The sequence below is a fragment of the Pelodiscus sinensis genome, chromosome 1 (genome assembly GCF_049634645.1).
Source record: "Pelodiscus sinensis isolate JC-2024 chromosome 1, ASM4963464v1, whole genome shotgun sequence".
In the NCBI taxonomy this organism is placed as follows: domain Eukaryota; kingdom Metazoa; phylum Chordata; order Testudines; family Trionychidae; genus Pelodiscus; species Pelodiscus sinensis.
The window spans coordinates 54,133,197-54,153,084 of record NC_134711.1 but is presented as its reverse complement, the minus strand read 5'-3'; the positions used below and the strand labels follow the sequence as shown (position 1 = coordinate 54,153,084).

Genomic DNA, 19,888 nt, shown 5'->3' with positions numbered 1-19,888 from the left:
CTGGCATGAATTTCTGGAAATGCTTAAAACGGAATACTATTCCGTTTTCAGTTTTTCCGGAAAAGGAGCGTCTACATTGGCAGGCTGCTTTTCCAGAAAAGCCCTTTTTCTGGAAAAGCGTCTGTGGCCAATGTAGACGCGCTTTTCCGGAAAAGAGCCCCGATCGCCATTTTCACGATCGGGGCTTTTTTCCAGAAAAGACTACTGGGCTGTCTACACTGGCCCTTTTCCGGAACAGTGTTCCGAAATAAGGACTTATGCCCAAGCGGAAGCAGAATAGTTTTTCCGGAATAGCGGCTGATTTTGTACAGTAGAGCATCGTTGCTTTTCTGGAAATTCAAGGGCCAGTGTAGACAGCTCGCAGCTTATTCCGGAAAAGCGGTTGATTTTCCGGAATAAGTGGCCCAGTGTAAACACAGCCTATGGGTATGTCTACACTGCCACCCTAGTTCAAACTAGGGTGGCTAATGTAGGCATTTGAAGTTGCAAATGAAGCCTGGGATTTAAATATCCCGGGCTTCATTTGCAACTTCGAATGCCTACATTAGCCACCCTACTTCGAACTAGGGTGGCAGTGTAGACATACCCTATGTAGGCTATGTCTACACTGCAGCACTATTTTGGGACACCAGAATTATCCCGAAATAGCTATTCCATGTATTTTGAGCATACTCATTATTTTGAAATATAACAAGTTCACTATTCCGACGTCCCTGTAAACCTCGTTACACTAGATGTAACGGACATTTCAGAATAGCAATTTATTTCAAAATAAGTGCTGTGTAGGCCGCACCAAATTTCAAAAGAAGTTTATTTTGAAATTGACTTGAAATAAGCTACACAATTTGCGTATCTTAAATTGCATAACTTATTTCAAGCTACGGGTGTAGTGCAGACACACTCTTAGTGACTGATTTGAGAGAAATAGTTAAATTCAAACATACACATTTCTTGGGATTACTTTTATAAGCTACTGAGAAAAAATATTATGCAATACAATAATGGGAAGTATTATATGGCTTGTGTTTCCTCCCTCCCTTTCTCAGAAATCAAAGTAAGTTATCATGGTAATATGATAAGAATTTAGAGCCAGAGCACATGTTTGCTTCGAGGTAACTTGCTCACGAGTAAAGCTAAGCAAATAACTTACTTTTTTTAATGCTGGCAGTTCTGAAAAAGTGGGGGAAAATAACTTCAAACAGAACCAAATCCTAGAATTGCAAACGGAAAGAATTGTTCCAAAACAAATTTTGGGTAGTGTGGGTAGAAGAAGCAGCTTCCCTTACAACTTATAGCCCTGTGAGATGTAGGAGACCCATGTTCAGTTCTGCCTCTCCTTATGATGTGGAAAAGGGAATGCAGCGTGGGTCTTCTCATGTTACAGGACAGTGTCTTAGCCATTACAAAGATAGCTTCCCCAGTTATCACCTCTAATATCATTAGCTCACAGACATTTACCTCTCCCCCAACCCCCTTCGGTTCTGAAATTTGATTTGTTCTTTTCATATGTGTTCATTTTTTTTAATTGTGTCCTTTGGTATATATGGTTGTGACAATTTTCTTCCACTATTTGATCTGAGGAAGTGGGTCTGGCCCACGAAAGCTCATCCCCTAATAAACCATCTTGTTAGTCTTTAAAGTGCTACATAGTCCTGGTTTTTTTTAGCCACAGGGCTGTGTAATGGACAAGGTTTTCTCAATGTTTCCTATTGGCGCTGTTCCACTGTGTCACTAAAGCAGGCATTTGAACTTGTGTGTGTCTCCCCAGCATAGGAATATACTTCACATAAAAGTACTGGAGGTAAGAGCCGTAGCACTAGCCTTCCAACACTTCCTTCTGGCAATAGCACACAACCATGTCAAGATATACACCAGCAATGTTGCCAGCATGTTTTATATAAACAGACAGGGAGGTGCCCATTCCCACATCCTCTGTACAGAGTCTGTTACCTTGTGGAATTTCCCATGGTATCGCTCTCAGCACTTGTTATCTGCCAGGTGCACTGAACACCATGGCTGATGCATTAAGCAGATCACTGCCTCAACAGCAAATTGTATCGACTATTCGATTAGCCAAATAATCGAAATTTTACATCCCTAATGGCACTGTTTTCTGCCAATTTCCTTGCCACATAACCCCAAGATGATATACCAGCCAGGCATACAGGCCCAACACCCATTCCTCAGACTCTATCAACAGGCTTGGTTCCTGGATGGCTCTAAGGCATACAGTTACAATGCTCTGACCAAGTACACAATGTACTTTTGCACAGTTGTGCTGCCTCAATGCGGAAAACAAACTCCGACAAATGGAAACATTTTGCACACTGGGCCATCCCTTGTAACATCTCTCCTGAGACCCCCATTACCTGTCATCCTTAACTACCTCTTGCACTTAAAACAGTCCAACATTTCTATCAGCTCTGTTAGGATTCACCTAGCTGCAATAACCACATTAAATTAAAAAACAGACGATAGCACAATCTTTGTACATCTGATGACAAAATGTTTTATGAAGGGCCTCCAGTCATTATATCCTGATATAACTCTGCCAAAGGAGCCCTGGCACCTCCATTTGGTTCTCAGTGCACTCATCAACCCTCCATTTGAGCCAATGGCCACTGGCACACTTCTTCACCTTTCTATGAAACTGCATTTTTGGTTGCAATTACATCCACCAGGCGGGTGGGAGAAATGGCAGCCCTGGTGGCAGATCCTCCCTACACCACCTTTTTAAAGGATAAAGTTACGCTACGTACCCACCCCAAGTTCCTTCCTATGGTATTCTCTTTGTTCCACATAAACCAAACTATTCACTTTCCTGTATTTTTCCCTGAATCTCATGCCAATACTTTTGAAGCAAGGATGCATACGCTAGAGCTACATCTACACTGGCATGATTTTCCGGAAATGCTTTTAACGGAAAAGTTTTCTGTTAAAAGCATTTTCGGAAAAGCGCGTCTAGATTGGCAGGACACTTTTCCGCAAAAGCACTTTTTGTGGAAAAGCGTCCATGGCCAATCTAGACGCGCTTTTCCGCAAAAAAGCCCCAATCGCCATTTTCGTGATCGGGGCAGAAAACAAATCTCTGCTGTCTACACTTGCCCTTTTTCACAAAAGTTTTTCGGAAAAAGACTTTTGCCCGAATGGGAGCAGCACAGTATTTCCGCAAAAACACTGACAATCTTACATGAGATTGTCAGTGCTTTTGTGGAAATTCAAGCGGCCAGTGTAGACAGCTGGCAAGTTTTTCCGGAAAAGTGGCTGATTTTCCAGATAAACTGGCCGGTCTAGACACAACCTAGATATCTACAGGGCTCTCTCATTTTACATTCACAGAACAAGGCCTTTTAGGGCTTTGCCCAAACTTTTCATATCCATTGTAGAATGCAAAAAAGGACAACAGATATCCTCCCAAAGAGTATCTCACTGGATTTCCAACTGCATAGCCTTATGCTATCAGCACAACCAGCTTATTCCACCTACCTCCATCTCTGCCCATTCTACCAGGGCTATGGCCACATCAGTAGCTTACTTCTGCAAGATCCCTCTCGAGGACATATGTGCTGCAGCCACATGGGTTTCTGATCAAATGTTTGCAAAGCACTATGCACTCACACATGGATCTCTTTCTTCAGCAAGGGTTGCCAAAGCGGTGTCTACATCTTACTTTCCAGATCCAAAGTCCCTACCTCCTTAGGACATATTGCTTTGCAGTTACCTGCTGTGGAGCACCCACAGGAACGTCTCTCTCTCTCAGAGGAGGTTACTCACCTTTATCAGAAATTGATGTTCTTTGAGATGAGTGTCCCTGTGTGTGGTCCACTACTCTCCCTTCCTCTCCTTTACTTCAGAGACCTCTTTTTTCCACAGGCCAGGTTTCTGGGTGTTGAAGAAACTGAGGGAAAGGTGGTCACACATGCGTAGTTGTACTGCATGGCGCTCACGCACCCCACTACTGTGCGTGTATGGCCCCCTATACTGCTTTGAAGAGTCCGATCTGTGGCACTGGGATGCACCGACACCTGCTGTGGAGCACCCACAGGGACGCTCATCTCGAAGAATATCAGTTACTGCTAAAGGTAAGTAACCTCTTGCCCAAGCAAGATCTCTGCCCATGGTGCCAAGTTCTTCCAGGGTCCGCACTGCTGACAAGCCAGGTACCTTCAGCACCTCCTCGGCATGTGTGCTGGTGATTCATAAATGGGCTGACTTGGAGCCAAACCACAAGGCCTCCACAATGGCATAGACAATGCTGGTTCGGGATCCGGTACTGAAAGTGCTCCATGCAGTGATGTTGCCACCAGCACAGACCTCTGCACCGTCGAACAGGGGGACAAGCGACACTGACTACTATCACCAAGATGGTACTGAAGCAGACTACAGGCGACTCCTGACTTGCGACCACCCAACCTGCAACCCCCGGCATTTACGGCCACTCTGCCCCGGGAGCCACGGAGCTGCCTACTGCCTGGCCTAGCCCCTGGCTGGCTCAGGACGCCATTTGCGCCATGCCATGGGGCTGCCTACTGTCCAGCAAAGCCCCCGGCTGGTCGGCTCATGGCACTATTTGCGCCATGGTGCTGCCTACTGCTTGGCACAGCCCCCGGCTGGCTCAGGGCGCCATTCGCGCCACAGCGCGGGGCCACCTACTGCCCAGCAAAGACTCCTGGCTGCAGGAGACTACAACTTCCAGGAGGCAAAGCAAGCCAGGAATGGAACCCCCATTCATAACATTGCTCCTATAGGCAATAAAGGTTCAAGTTACAATGGCCCGACTTACGACGGTTCTCTAGGAACCAATTAGTTCATAAATGCAGAGTCGCCTGTATGCCAAAAAATCCCTTGGCACTTAGACAGTTCCTCCACCACACTGATATAGAGGTCCACTTGGTGCCGCAATCACTGCTTCTCAGTTCTGATCAGTCTCCTATTATGAGAACAGAACAGCAGCCTCTGTCCCCCACTTTTTCTATAGCATATAGTGTAAATGAAGCAGGCAAATAGAATAGCTGCTTCTCTTCCAAACACTCCTCACCCACCCAAAGGAGGCCTTCTTGGGAGCTGGGACCAACAAAGTCCTCAAATGGACCACCTGCCTATCAGTGATACAGCCAACCATTGCCATATCCTCTACCACCCATGCATTGGCCACCATGGGTTGCCTGTTCCACAGATGCCATCACACAGTGCCATCCACTCCATCTAGAGCAGAAATCAGAGCTCTCGGACCCATGACACTTAGGATCATGACAGTTACACCAGATTACAAAAACTTGTGGAGCATCTCCCAATACACAGATGCCCACAACTCCAGGCCATTATGTAGGAGGGCCAAATGATACCACGTATAGCTCTCCAAACAGCTATGGATGTTGCTGATATGGTAGCCTGCACTACAACAACAGCAGTGATTATGTGTACAGCCTCCTGACTTCAGGCATCCCTAAAAGTCTGCAAAAGAAGGTGGATGATCTCCCATTTGACAAGGCACACCTCTTTTCCTCCAAAATGGATGAGGTTTTCCATACAATGAAGGACTCCCTAGCCATGCTAAGAGCTCTTGGCATCGATACCCTGGCAAATAAGTGGCAATGACACACTCCATACCAGAGACTGCAGCAGGCTCACAAACAACAACACAAGTCATTTGATTACCGGTCAAAGTAATGTCCACAATAACACAGAACACAAGACACAGACCACTGGTACCTGCAGATGTCTCCTCTGTAAGCTCACTCTCATTCTGCAGCTTCTCTGGTAACTGCTCTCAGCCTGGCTGCCACTCTGTGGTCTGGAACTCCCTCAGCGCCTCCTTCCCCTTCAGCAGTTAGCCCTGACTGAGCTGCTTCAGAATCTTTTATAGTCAGTCGCTAGCTGGAGCATGCCCAGCAGTGCTGTGGGGGTGGGACCTTCTCAACCAGCTGGGTTGAGGTAACTCAGTCAGCTACAGTGAGGGTTTGATACACCCTGTCACAAAATCCCTCAAACTCTTATTATCTATCACTGAATGCTTTAAAGGTGAAGTTTTCTCAATAGCTCTCCATGTAGATATTGTCATGTATACATAATACTTAACAAGCAGCCATCACACTGAGTTATAGCACATTCCACAAGAGCTGTAATGGTGTCCACAGCATTTCTGAAGGTTGTCCCATTGGTAGACATGTGCAGAGCAGCATCATGGTCCTCTGAACATACCTTTGTGAGGTACTGAGCTAGTGGCCACCATGGTAGGACTGGCTGTCCTCTCTTCTATGACTCAGGCATGGCTCCACATCCCAACTCCAACTAGGCTTTGCTCTACAGCACCTAGCATAGAAAACTCACCGGGACAACACAAAGAAGTTACTCATCTTCTGCAGTAATGATGGTTCTTCTTTCCTTCTATTTTGGAGTTTATGCAACTGATTCCATGGTGAAAAAGGAACAAAGGGGGTCATACCATGCACACAAATGGACACAAATGGCACCAGGAGGCAGTTACTGCGCATATATGGTATGGCCAGGAACTGCTAGGAAAAATCTCTGATTGCCAGCGTGAGGATGCACCAACACCTAGGGCTCGTCTACATTGGCCCCTTTTCCGGAAGGGGCATGTTAATTTCACAGGTCGTAATAGGGAAATCCGCGGGGGATTTAAATATCCCCCGCGGCATTTAAATAAAAATGTCCGCCGCTTTTTTCCGGCTTTTAGAAAAGCCGGAAAAGAGCGTCTACACTGGCCCCGATCCTCCGGAAAAAAAGCCCTACTTCAAAGTAGGAATAAGATCCTCCGGAAAAGGGCTTTTTTTCCGGAGGATCGGGGCCAGTGTAGACGCTCTTTTCTGGCTTTTCTAAAAGCCGGAAAAAAGCGGCGGACATTTTTATTTAAATGCCGCGGGGGATATTTAAATCCCCCGCGGATTTCCCTATTACGACCTGTGAAATTAACATGCCCCTTTCGGAAAAGGGGCCAGTGTAGACGTAGCCCTAAAGTGGAGCAACCACAGGGACACACATCTCAAAGAAGCTTTGTTCTTTGAGTGCTGTCCTTATGTGTGCTCCACTTCAGGTGCTGGTGTGTCCTTACGCTGGTGACTGGAGATTTTTCCTAGCAGTGTCTTGCCACACCATGCATTCACAGTGGCGTTCTTTCATGTGGTAAGTGTCCATTTACTATGCGCACAGTGCAACACCTCAGGTCCTTCTCTACCATCCTTGGATAGCAGATGGATGTCCTTGCAGCCACGCTCCCTTGTCCAGAAACAAAACAGTTTTACCTCAGGTTTTTCCCCATCCAAGTTTTTCAGATCCTTTCTTCCCATTTTTTTTAAAGTCCTTGATGCCTGCATGGCGCTCCAAGTGGCCCTGGATGTGGCAGACTGTGGCTTGTAGTACTGCCATGACGATAGTAATGTGTAGAGCCTAGTGGCTCCAAGCCTCAGGTATACTGAGGGAACTTCAACTGAAAGTGGAAGATTTCCCCTTTGATAGATCACACCTATTTGCCAGTAAGACTGATGAGGTCTTCCATACTCTGAAAGACTCATGCCTAACGCTCAGGACCTTAGGAATGTACACCCCACCAAACAAGTGCCAGAGCTATAACCAGTATCCAAGATCATGAAATCCTTGCAGACAAACCCATAGGCCCTACAACTATAGGCAGATACAGAAACAACAAAAGCACGGACCACAAGGGCAGCACCAATCTGCTATGCATCAGCCTTCTACTTCTAAACAGCAAATTTGAATGTTTGGTCAGGGGTCTGAGTAACATCTCTACGATATCATGACCTATGCTATGCAATCTTTAATTTGCCCACCAATTATGGTCCTTTTAGCAACGTTGGACTGAGATAACATCTAACTGGTGAGTCCTAAAGATTGTTCATCTGGGTTATTCCGTCTCCTTCATGTCCATTCACCGTACCCATCCCCCTTCCTATCCCTCTTAAGGCACCCTTCCCAAGAGAGCTTAATACAACTGGAAGTTCAGCATCTGCTACAAATTGGAACCATAGAACCAATCCCCTTGTCCTACCAAGAAAGAGGGTTCTATTAAATTATTGCCTCACTCAAAAGAAGTAAGGGGTGTGGAGAGCCATACTAGTTCTCAGGCAACTCAACAAGTACAAAACAAATTGAAGGTTTATAATGGTCAGTTTAGCAACTGTCATACCAGCATTGGACAGCTGAGATTGGTTCTCAGCCCTTGACCTCCAAGATGCCTACTTCCACATAACTATCCAGCCAGAACAGGGACGATTCTTACTTTTCACATTAGGCTCCAATCAGTACCAATACCAGGTTCTCATGCTCAGCTTATTGACTGTGCCGAGGGTCTTCTCAAAAACCCTGGCAGTAGTAATGGCTTACCTTTGCCATGTAGTGGTGATAATCTTTCCCTAGATGTTTGTCTTATCAAAGGCATATCTTACAAAACATGGTTGATACTACTACTATTGTCCTGCTACTCAGTCTTGTTTTTCACATCAACTACCAAAAATTCACACAAACCCTCGAATTTTAGGGGCTCAACTAGACTCCAATACAGCTAGAGCAACACTTCTCAAACACAATTTCGAGTCACTTACTGCTCTTATAAATATGGTATAGGCTTCACCATATACAGCAGTGCCCAACTGTCTCCAAATACTTGGTCACATGGGAGTCACAACCTATTCATAAGACTAGCCAGACTCTTATGAGGTGCCTACAAGAGTGGCTGGCCACCATTTATGTCTCCTCCAGGGATCCTTTACACGGGGCAGTTTGTATCCCTTATCACTTCCTCCTTCCCTACAATGGTGGACACAAACATACAACATGCTAGAAGTGGTTCCCTACCAACAGCCTTCCCCAAAGGTTACCATAAGCACGGATGCCTTCCTTATGGACTGGGGAGCATACCTGGATTCCCACACAGTACAGGGCAAACGGTCCTCTCAAGAGACCAAACTTCACATCAATCTCTTAAAGCTGAGAGCCGTACGCTGCGCATGCCAGCACTTCCTTCAGCATATCCGAAACAAGGTCATCCGAATCCTTATGGACAATACATTATGAAAGTATTATATCCACCACTGGGGGGAGTGCGATCCAACTCCCTATGTACTGAGGCAATCGAAGATTGGAACTGGTGCCTAGGACACCAGATACCCTTATAGCAACCTACCTGCTGGGAGCCCTCAACGTTATGGAGGACAACCCAAGTTGTGTATTTTCAGACCAACATGAGTGGGAACTGGACTCCACAGCCCTTCACAAGGTGTTCTGCAAGTGGAGTCATCTTGACATCGACCTTTTTGCAGTCTGGCTCAATTGTAAATGTCACCAATTTTGCTCCAGGGTGGGCCTTAGGAAGGGATCCCTAGGTGATACCTTTCTTTTGAGATGGGAAGCTCCACTCCTTTATGTGTTCCTACCAGTACCCTTTATCCCTCGAGTGATACTGAAAACCCGACAGGACCAAATTGAATCATACTGATAGTGCCATCGTGGTCCAGGCAGACTTGGTTCCCATACCTCCAACGTCTCACTGTCTCCACTCCACACATGTTACTACGATGTCACAATCTCTTATCCCAACATTATGGTCACACTTTCCTTCCAGACCCTTCAGCTCTCCACCTCAAGGCCTGGCTCCTTCATAGCTCCACAATGCCGAATTTCCTTGTCTGACAGGGTAAAAGAGATACTTATACCTGTAAGTGGAAGAGATTCTCCACATGGGTCCTACAAAAACATAACATCCCACCTTCCTCTGTATCCCTGCCCACAATATTGGACTATTTTGTTGAGCTACAGGAGGCAGGTGTCTCAGCTCCATAAAGGTCCATATAGACTGAATTGTAGCATTTCACAAACTGCTTCACCAGGTGCCTCTTTTCTCACACCCAATGACCAAATGGCTTCAGACAGGTCTCCAAAATACTTTTCCCACAATAAAACCACCCACTCCTTTGTGGGACCTAAACCATGTCCTTAAAACCCTCATGAGACCTCCCTTTGAGCCACTCACCACGTGCTCATTGTAACATTTGTCTATGAAGGTAACTTTCCTTGTAGCAATCACATCAAGCAGTAGGGTCAGTGAGATAGCAGCCCTGATGGCAGACCCTCCTTACACAATTTTCAGCAAGGACAAAGTGACACTGAGATCCCACTCCATATTTCTCCCAAAAGTTCTCATACCCTTCCATATTAATGAACCAATCCACTTGCCTGCCTTCTTTCTGAAGCTACACAAGAACGGGTTCCAAGCATTGTTGCACTCTCTCAATGTACGATGAGCAATTGATTTCTATCTCAACAGTAACAAAGCCCTGAAGAAAGTCCATGAAGCTTTTCATTTCCTTTTCAGAATGATAATAAGTAGACATGAGTAAGGACTAAGAGAATGTGCTGGTGTTTGTGTTGTGTTTTGTTCTACAGATTTGAATTCCAACCTTCATTCCAACTGCTTTTGATACATTAGGTTTAGCTGCACTAAATGCTGGAGAGATTAGTTGGAAGAAGTTGGCATAGTTGTTACTGTGATATAATGAGAGGAGGATGTGCATGTTGAAGGATCAAATATATCTCATTTCAGTAGGCTGTGTGTATATCGACGCACAGTGGTATTTTGATGGGAATTGTTAGCAGTGTGGTGGTATACGAGACAGTTGTCTCTGTGGCTTAGTGTCTCAAAAAATTCTCAGAGCAGGATGAAGGGGAGGTAATGTTAGTCTGCAGTAGTTTGTGTGAGGTAGGATCATTGCTTAAGCATAGGTTAGTGCCCAACTAAACCATAGTTTTGCCTTAGCAAAGAGAAGACGTGTGATACTGTCATAAGATACTTGTATGCTCTGTAGCATCAATACAGGAAAAATGCTAGTACATGTGTGTTGGCCATGTGTTAAATCATGATTCAAAGAGGGCAGAGTTGGCACAGTGTTATCATAGGTCTTCATTTCTCAGTCTTCAGAGATGTGAATGTAGCTGAACTTGTTATTCTAAAAGAGATTGAGGCACTATCAATCCCTGTAGATAAAATTGAGTGCCCCCTGTTTGTCATTTACCAGACTGTTGTGAGAAGATACAACCTTTGCATTCTGGGTGTTTTAAGCCCCTGGAGGCCTAAGGAAGTCATGGCAATGCAATTGTCTTGGGGCCTTTAGGCACATTCTCATTGGGGCAGACCCTGTGTCTAATAGCCCCATCTTGAGAGCTGTGACCATGTGAGCCCACTGCTAGGCCTCTAGTACCAGTACTAACTTATCAGGGTCCCTCTACACTGTCCCAGAATTCCTGCTGTGTGGATGCTCTGGGTCTGGAATTTCATTTTTCAAAAGCATTGTAATAGGTGTAACACACACCTAGGGTTGCCAGATGGTTTAAGCAAAAATACCAACCCCCCCCAAAAAAAAAACACTGGGAAAAGATTCTATTGAGGAAAAAAAGGGGGGAGACCAAAGTTGTTGAGCAAAAAAAAAGGGGACCCTGGTGGCCATTTTGTTTTTCTGTTTCAGCCACATGACAAGCCCCTGAGGAACCAGGTAAGCAGGGAGTGGCAGGGTGTCAGGAGGGCCAGGGGCTGGGCCTGGATGCTGAGTGTGTCGTTGCCAGGTGTCCGGTATCTTCGCCTCCTGGCAGGAAAAAAATCAGAAAATACCGGACATTTTAGGTGTCTGGTATTTCCTGCATTTATTTTACCGGACAGGAGGCGAAAATACCGGACTGTCGAGATCAATACCAGACACCTGAAAACCCTACACACAATATGCAGACAGTTTGATCAGGATTCTAATGTTACTCTTTAGTGAATCATCTGAGAGCGATGCAGACAAATAGAAAAAATAATATACCCTATGGATTATAAACCCTATGTTTATAAACTAAGTTTCCTGCCTTAGTTTCCTTACCACTTCAGCGCATTCTTTGGGCTGGAGTCAGAATCATCTGGGGTATCCAGAGTCCTTCTGATGTAGTATATAGCTTCTGTTCTAAAACATGGATCCTTCTCTCTGCACTAGCTTTCTCTTGTTTTTGCTGGTCCAGATACTTTCTCACACCTACCCAAAAGCTTTCTAGCTTGCTCTGTGAGTCTTTGTGCCAGATACACCCAGCCTCTGTGGTTTTCAAAAGGCTATAATCAATAATTTGACTTCTTTGTTTTATGTTTGGGAATTTTCCACTCTTCAGCCTCCAAGTCCCTGAAGAGAGGTTAGGAAACTGGTTCTCCCAGGCTTGAGCTTAATCTATTGGTTAATCAAAGTATAGTCATGAAGGTTAACATCTCTCAGTTGTCTCTGTTGTGGTGTGTGTATATGTATAGGATTATAAACCATCTGCCATACTTCTTGTGTTGTGTGTATGTATGTATGTAAATGTAAATAAACACATGTATTTTTGAAAGAAAAGGGGAAAATTATAAAATATTCAGAAAAGCCCAATGTGTTTGGTTCATCAATTTTCTACTGTGATTTCTTTTTGTTGCTTCTGTAGGGATGCAATGGAACAATAGTAGATACAACTTCATTGAAGAAACTATTAAAATCCCAAATATTAATATGTGTTTACCACTTTTATAAGGAGAAATAATTCCAAAATAGACATAGGATTTCTATGTGCAATGTTCCAGAAATCTCCATTGAAATTATTGTAGCCCTTTTTGTTTTCTTTTTTAATTTTGGCTTAAGCTGTGCTTTCAGATATACATAACGTGTACAAGAAAAATCTTATTTTTTAATTAAGTACTATTTTTTGTGAACTTGGAGCTACATTTTTCAGTTCACTGTATTTATATTTGATTTCCAGTCATCCCGTGGTAAATTTTGAAATCCAAGAGCTTTGTTTCTTCATATTCACAGTTGAGATCTATGAAGAATCATCACATTTTCATAGCTTGTAATTTAGAGGTGCTAGAAAACTGAACTAAAAAGGTGGAATTGAACCCAAAAGACATCAGATACAAAATGAATATTTGTACCTTATAACAGCCAGTTGTTGCTGGGGCACACCTCCTTACTTTCACTGCTGCGCTATGCCCTTGTATGAGACTAAATGTAGGCTGGGTTTTTGAAGGAATTAGTCCCCCAGTTCCCATTTTTAATTTATAGGAGAAGGGCAACTATCCCCCTTAACAGCTTTTATAAAAAACCTCATCCATTCACTAAATCCCGGGATACTTATGATTGCCTTTTCAGGAAGATAGTGAGTTCAGTAGGGCTACTCATATACAGGATTGGGAACTTAAACTGTATATTCTTAGGAGTAATAATACTGTGTCTCACTTGTCTGGAAATTGTCATGCTCATTCATGATATTGTATTAATAAAAATGAACTAGTTACAGTTATAGGATGCTGAATCTAATAACGGCAGTGGCCCTAACAGAATATACAGCAATTTTGTTATCTCTACCTTAATGTGACTCTCACTAGCTAAGAGTTAGCTTCATGCCATAGCTATATTTGGCCAGTTCCAATCACTGTATTTTTGCTGGTCACTCGTATTTTCAAGTCTTTGGGCTTATGCACAAGTAAGATCTAAAGTGGCATCAAAGTGATATTTGAGATTTAGCTGTGGTTTTTCTCAGTACCTTTCCTAGACTCGAGGAAGATCTCTGTAGCTCAAAAGCTTCTCTATCTCACTTAAGATTTCCTTTAGCTTTGTTTGCTCTCATAGCATACTTGAAGCACTTTGAATTTCTTTATGACATGGTAACATGGTAGAATTTTTAGGTTTGCTTTTCATCTTGAATTTTCAAGGCAAATAGCTGAAGTCTTCTGTAGGTCTAGTTAGAAAGTCTGCATGTAAAATATCAACACTCATTTAAGGCCAGAATTTCAAAAGAGCTTGACTTCCATTTTGGCACCTAAATGAAGTGGCCACATTTTCAGAAGTTCTTAGCAGCATCTGTAATTCTCAATGAGAGCTATTTGTTGCAAAACACTTTAAATTTTGGCATTTCATTTACATTCCTAAAATAGAAGCAAAATCTAACATTAACTGTTGGTGCTTTTATGTGTGTTTTTAATAAGATATTTTCTCTTTTGTTTCTTTAATACGGTAACTTTGTGATAAAAACATGTCTGTTGATTTCCATTAATCTTGTTTCACAATTTTTTTATCAATTTTTTTATTTCTATCTTTTGTTTTAGGTTCTAAGCACACATAACTAACTATATTTTATTGTTTGTCAACTGAACAGCACTGTTACCATGGGATTTGTGTAAGCAAAGAAATGGAAACACGTCCTGTGGATGGAGAATGGGGAACTTGGGGACCATATAGTTCTTGTTCAAGAAGCTGTGGAGGTGGAATCAAAAGCACAACCAGGCTATGTAATCAACCTGAGTATGTTGTTTGTTTGTTTATATCAGTATGTTTTTTATATTGTTAAGACCAAGCAAGTTAGTTCAAAGGCGTCAGGAAAATAAATATCAATTTCAATAATTTCTAAAGTTAGAAGTCAGTCTACAATCTCTGATATTCAGAATGTACCTATGTCCTTTACTTTCAATCATTTTGATTAGGCCAAGAAATGGAGGAAAATACTGTGTGGGTCGCAGGATGAAATTTCGATCATGTAATACTGATTCATGTCCAAAGGGCAAGCAAGATTTTCGAGAGCAACAGTGCTCCGATTTTGATGGTAAACATTTCAACATCAATGGTCTTACATCTGCTGTACGCTGGCTTCCAAAATACAGTGGCAGTAAGTAAATATAAACTTTCTTTGCTAACTAAACACAAATGTTCATATACTTAAAGCTTTGCAACAGTAAAAAATCATGCTGGATTTTCTTTACAGTTGCTATGAAAGATCGCTGTAAACTTTTTTGCCGAGTGTCTGGAACAACTTCCTACTACCAGCTGAAAGATAGAGTTACCGATGGTACTCCCTGTGGAACTGAAACCAATGACATATGCGTTCAAGGCTTATGCAGGGTATTTACACTTAACTTGGATATTATAATACTTATATATAAACACAATGTATTAACAGACTAATAAATATCACCTGTATATATATATGTATACTATATATACTATATATACTATGTATAGTTCTTCTAGTATATGCAGTGCTTGCTGAGCCACTCAACACTAGCTTCACCAGCAGATGAAGGACCCTAAAGCCATAATGAAGTTTGGTTAGTTGATACTCATCAACAACATGCACCATTGTCTGGCAGAAACCACACTAACACACTGAATCATGTGCAGACCCTATATGAAGAAGCTGCCAATGCATATTTTTCAGCTGGTTCTGAACCTGTTCAACAGAATTCAGAGATGATGTGGCAGGTTGAATGGTCAGATCAGCGACAATTAAACCATTCCACATGTCTTTAGCTGACTACTTAGTGCACCACAGGCTTGCTGCTGACAGATTCTGATCTGATGGAGACCATGATGGACATTAATTATGCTTTGGAATGACTGAAGATGTCTGCGTAGTGGTAGACCTAGATAGGCATGTAGCTTTTCCACCTGTCTGCCCCGAATGTGTGGAGGCGTTAAGTAGCTCAAAACTGATAGCCATGGAATAGGATACTTGTGATATTGTGCATGGTTATGTTCAATTCAAATTTAGCCAATTTAGTGTGAGGTAAACAACACCAAAAAGGGGCACAGTAGTCTGCTGAGGAATAGCATAGCACCAAAGCTTTTGTGAAGTGTCGGTGTGCCTGTACCCCATGTCAAAATGATTAATTTGCTAAGTAGCTTATTCCTGGTTCTGACTTTGGCAGCAGTTTGTTTTAGATGTCCAGGGTAAGTCAAATAGCAGTCTAGTGTGATGCCAAGGTAGACTGGTTTTGCCTCGTGTTTCCACTGTTTTTCAATGAGGAAGTCATTTAACTTACATTTGATGCTTGCCTTGTGGAGGCAGGTGACACTCAAAACTGTCTTCACTTCGGTGGAGGTGTCACCTGCCACAGTAGTCTACCATCTTGGCTAGGTTGGTGTCAAATAATGACCTTGTTCTCATCTTTGGCCCAAACCAGTTGGGTGTATTTCACTCAGCCAGATAGTGACATGATTGCTCACATGACCTCTACTGTATGTCATCTCTAGATGTTATCCCCAACCAGTATTATGTGTGGTCCTGGACAACTATGTACACAGTCAACACAGACCATCACTTACCACTGTCAGCCTTCAGCTGCCCATCGTTAGAAGTTTAAAGAAAAGAAGGTGGAATTTCAGGAAACCTAATTAGTAGAAATTCAACTAAATCCTGGAATGAAGTATCATTACCAGCCGATCATGTTTTGTGCCAAATGGTGAAACTTACAACCATTTCTATGGAGCCATCTTCAAAGCAGCATGAGCGTCCATTTCACAAGTCTATTGCTGTGTCTGCATTCCTTGTTTTGACACCTTTTGTTCAGAACTATTGGTGCCGTATGAATTGTCTGGAGATCCAGATATTGTTGACCACCTAATAAGACTCTTAGCTGCTCTGAAACAAGCAAGGTGGGAGGAAACAACAGATAATATAAATTTCACCCATTCCAGCCAGAAATCCTAGAACTTTGTGTGTTGACTTGGCACAGCAAGCGCTCTCCCAGTGTTCTATGACTCCAAACCATGTTGCTGGTAATTTACTTCAGGTTTCAAAGGTTGCCCTGAATAAGCTTGTATAATGGAAGATTCACAACAAATGGCAGCAATTCAGATGAGGTAATCCACTTAGTTAGTACATAGCGCCATTCACAAGCACTGAAATAGACATTGTACCATGCAACATCAAACCTGGAATGGAGGAGGGATCTGACTGCATTTCACTAGAATTCCTGAAACACCTTGGAACTAGTGCTCATCAATGATTATCCAAATTCCTGACATGGGTTGTCAACGTTGGTAATACGTCAAGGATTTTGAGAATGTCAAAAGTAATCACCCTTCTAAAACCTGGAAAGGACCTGCACAGTGCAGCTAGCTACCAGCTCATCTCTCTGTTGTCTATCAGATTCAAAGTGTTGGAGTGGCTTATCCTCCAGCATATATCTTCAGAGGTGATGACAATTCTCAGTATCCACCGAGCTGGCTTACAGAAGGGCAGAAGCACCAGTGACCAAGTGCTGCCTCTCACTACATATATAGAAAACAGGTTTCAACAGTACTTAAAAACTGGAGCTATTTCCATGGACTTGACAGCAGCCTACAATAAAATACAACTGTTGAGGGCTCTCCCAGCATGAGTGGTGGATATTGCCAAAGTTCTACTTCCTGAGGGTGTTTTGGGGAGATGGAACAAGGGCGTGGAGAAAGTAATCCAACAGTTTACTCCAGTGCTCTGTGCTTGTATCCACCCTGTTCTATCTGTACACAAACTACCTGCTACTGACTTATTCATGCAAGTTCATCTATGCAGATGACTTCTGCTCCGATAACCAGTGGCACTCTTTCACTACATATAGTATATATATGTGTGTGTGTGTGTGTGTGTGTGTGTGTGTGTGTGTGTGTGTGTGTGTGTGTAGTGCTTTTTGGTAAAGAAAAAAAAGGTGTCGGTACCCCAGGGGACAAGTTGTTGAGCTGTGGGTGCTGGTAGTGCATCTGGAGGTGCCGGTACTGCATACCGGGCAGTACCAACACAAAAAAAGCACTATAATATATATATATAGTGTTCTACATATCAAAACAAATCCTATTAGAAACCACTAAAGCAAAGTTGTTTGAACCTATTTTAACAGGGTTCTGATCCCAGTCAGCTTAGTGACCTATAAGCAGAGCTCATAAAGTAGAAGACACAGATTTGAATCCTAAGAGCCTAATTCTTCTCTCATTTAAACCTGTATAAATTAAGTGTAACTCTATTGAAATCAGTGTAGGTAGACTGATGTAAAATTGGAGTAAATTGGAAGTAAATTAGGTCTTGAATGTGAGTTTTCATCCCCAGTCAAATACCAGAGAAAAATGCTATTATGTCTATGGAGATGAAGTTTTACATCATATTTCTCAAAATCAGGAGGCAGTTTAGCCCTGAAAAATATAATTTCAAATTTCTTAAGAGGGATGAAAATTGTGGTAATGCAACAGGTTTTTTTTATAGTGGGAAGGAAGCTAAAACAACCCACAATGTTGGGCTAGATTTTGCTTCCCATTCCCATGTAGCCTTACTGATTTAAGTGAGGTTGCATAATGTCAAAGTGAAGATAAAATGTGTCCCTTTATTAGGATTTACCACAGGGAAGAATGCCAGAGCAGCTTTTCTTATGTGGAGGAGGGAAAGGGAATGGTCTGAGTAAAGAGTTAAAAATTAAAATAGCAATCTTGGATTTATTTTTCTTAGTATCTTAGCTAAAGGTCATCTAAATAGTCAATTAATCATATCATTGTATATTTTACAACTATAGAGTTTAAAAGAATTGATGTTCATGTGCACATAATAGTAAAGGTATTGATTCATTTTAACATTCCAAAGGTTTTTGAACAAATAATCTTTAAAATTTATGGTGACCATTATAAAATGTTAATGCATCAAGAATGCAGAAATAATATATTTACCTTCTACTTTTTTTATAATAACAGAATGATTATACTTTTTTCTTATCTCACAGCTCCTAAGATAGAAAAGGCTGTTCGTGATTTGCCAAAAATGGAAATAGTTCATATATATATATATATATATATATATATATATATATATTGATTGGGGGAAAATCTTAAAATGTGCTGTTTTCACTGTTTTCTACTGAGCTGAATGATGTATTAAAAGTATATGCAACACAGATTTATTGTATTTCTTGTAGCAAGCAGGCTGTGATCATGTGTTGAATTCCAAAGCAAGGAGAGATAAGTGTGGAATCTGTGGTGGTGATAATTCTTCATGTAAGACTCTTGCAGGTACTTTCAACAGTGCTCATTATGGTATGTTTTTCTCTTGTTTTACATTTAAGTTTTGTTTAAAGTATGATTTCAGTGTGGCTGTGTCTATATTGGCATCCCTTTCCGGAAAAGGGATGCTAATGAGACACTTTGGAATAGCAAAATCTGCGGGGGATTTAAATATCCCCCGCGGTATTTGCATTAACATGGCTGCCGCTTTTTTCCGGCTTGGGGATAAGCCGGAGAAAGCGGCAGTCTAGACGTGATCTCCGGAAAATAAACCCTTTTCCGGAGGATCTTTTATTCCTAGGATGCCAGAGCAGCTTTTCTTATGTAATAAAAGTAGGAATAAAAGATCCTCTGGAAAAGGGTTTATTTTCCGGAGATCACGTCTAGACTGCCGCTTTTCTCCGGCTTATCCCCAAGCCGGAAAAAAGCGGCAGCCATGTTAATGCAAACACCGCGGGGGATATTTAAATCCCCCGTGGATTTTGCTATTCCAAAGTGTCTCATTAGCATCGCTTTTCCGGAAAGGGATGCCAATGTAGACACAGCCTGTGTGTGTTCTTTAGGACCTCTGCCAACACAAAATATCCATGACTTTATGTCACATAAGCTCATTCAAGGATACAACAACAAATACCATGGTATGCTGACCTATTCAGGAAAAAAATTAGTTACTGTGTAAGGTGAAAACAGAAAAGAGGGGGAAATGGTGTGCTGAGGAGTTGCAGAGCTATCTCTGGGAAAGCATGCTAAAATGAACTACACAGCCCATTGGGGCTTTAGCATCTCCTGCTGGCCTCGTGAGGAGAGAGTGGGATGAATCCCAAATTTGAGTTCCTGGTTGATTTTCTTTCTTTTTTAAAAATGACAAATATACACCCATAAGATGTGATGCCTTCTTATTCCAGATTGCCAGATGTATGCCCTTCTGATCAGTGGGAATAATTGGGAAAACCTCTCACATAGAGAATCTGTGCTTTCAGTTTATTCGGTAACACAATCTGTGTTTCATATGCCTATATGTTTGAGAGATCAGCGTATGTATAAAAAGAAACTTGTATCAAGAATAGCAT

At 42.3% G+C, this 19,888-nt stretch overlaps 1 protein-coding gene across 6 annotated transcripts in view; it reads left to right on the top strand.

The window, feature by feature from the left end:
- Positions 1-19,888, top strand: part of ADAMTS20 (ADAM metallopeptidase with thrombospondin type 1 motif 20) — a 189,380-nt gene that overhangs the window by 78,502 nt on the left and 90,990 nt on the right. For 5 of the 6 annotated variants that reach the window (XM_075930240.1, XM_075930230.1, XM_075930246.1 and 2 more), the window contains 4 exons: positions 14,179-14,324; positions 14,504-14,685; positions 14,782-14,918; positions 18,734-18,851. In XM_075930240.1, coding sequence (XP_075786355.1) covers positions 14,179-14,324; positions 14,504-14,685; positions 14,782-14,918; positions 18,734-18,851 — 583 coding nt within the window. The remainder of the gene's footprint in view (positions 1-14,178; positions 14,325-14,503; positions 14,686-14,781; positions 14,919-18,733; positions 18,852-19,888) is intronic. The other variant, XM_075930234.1, reaches the window with a different exon arrangement.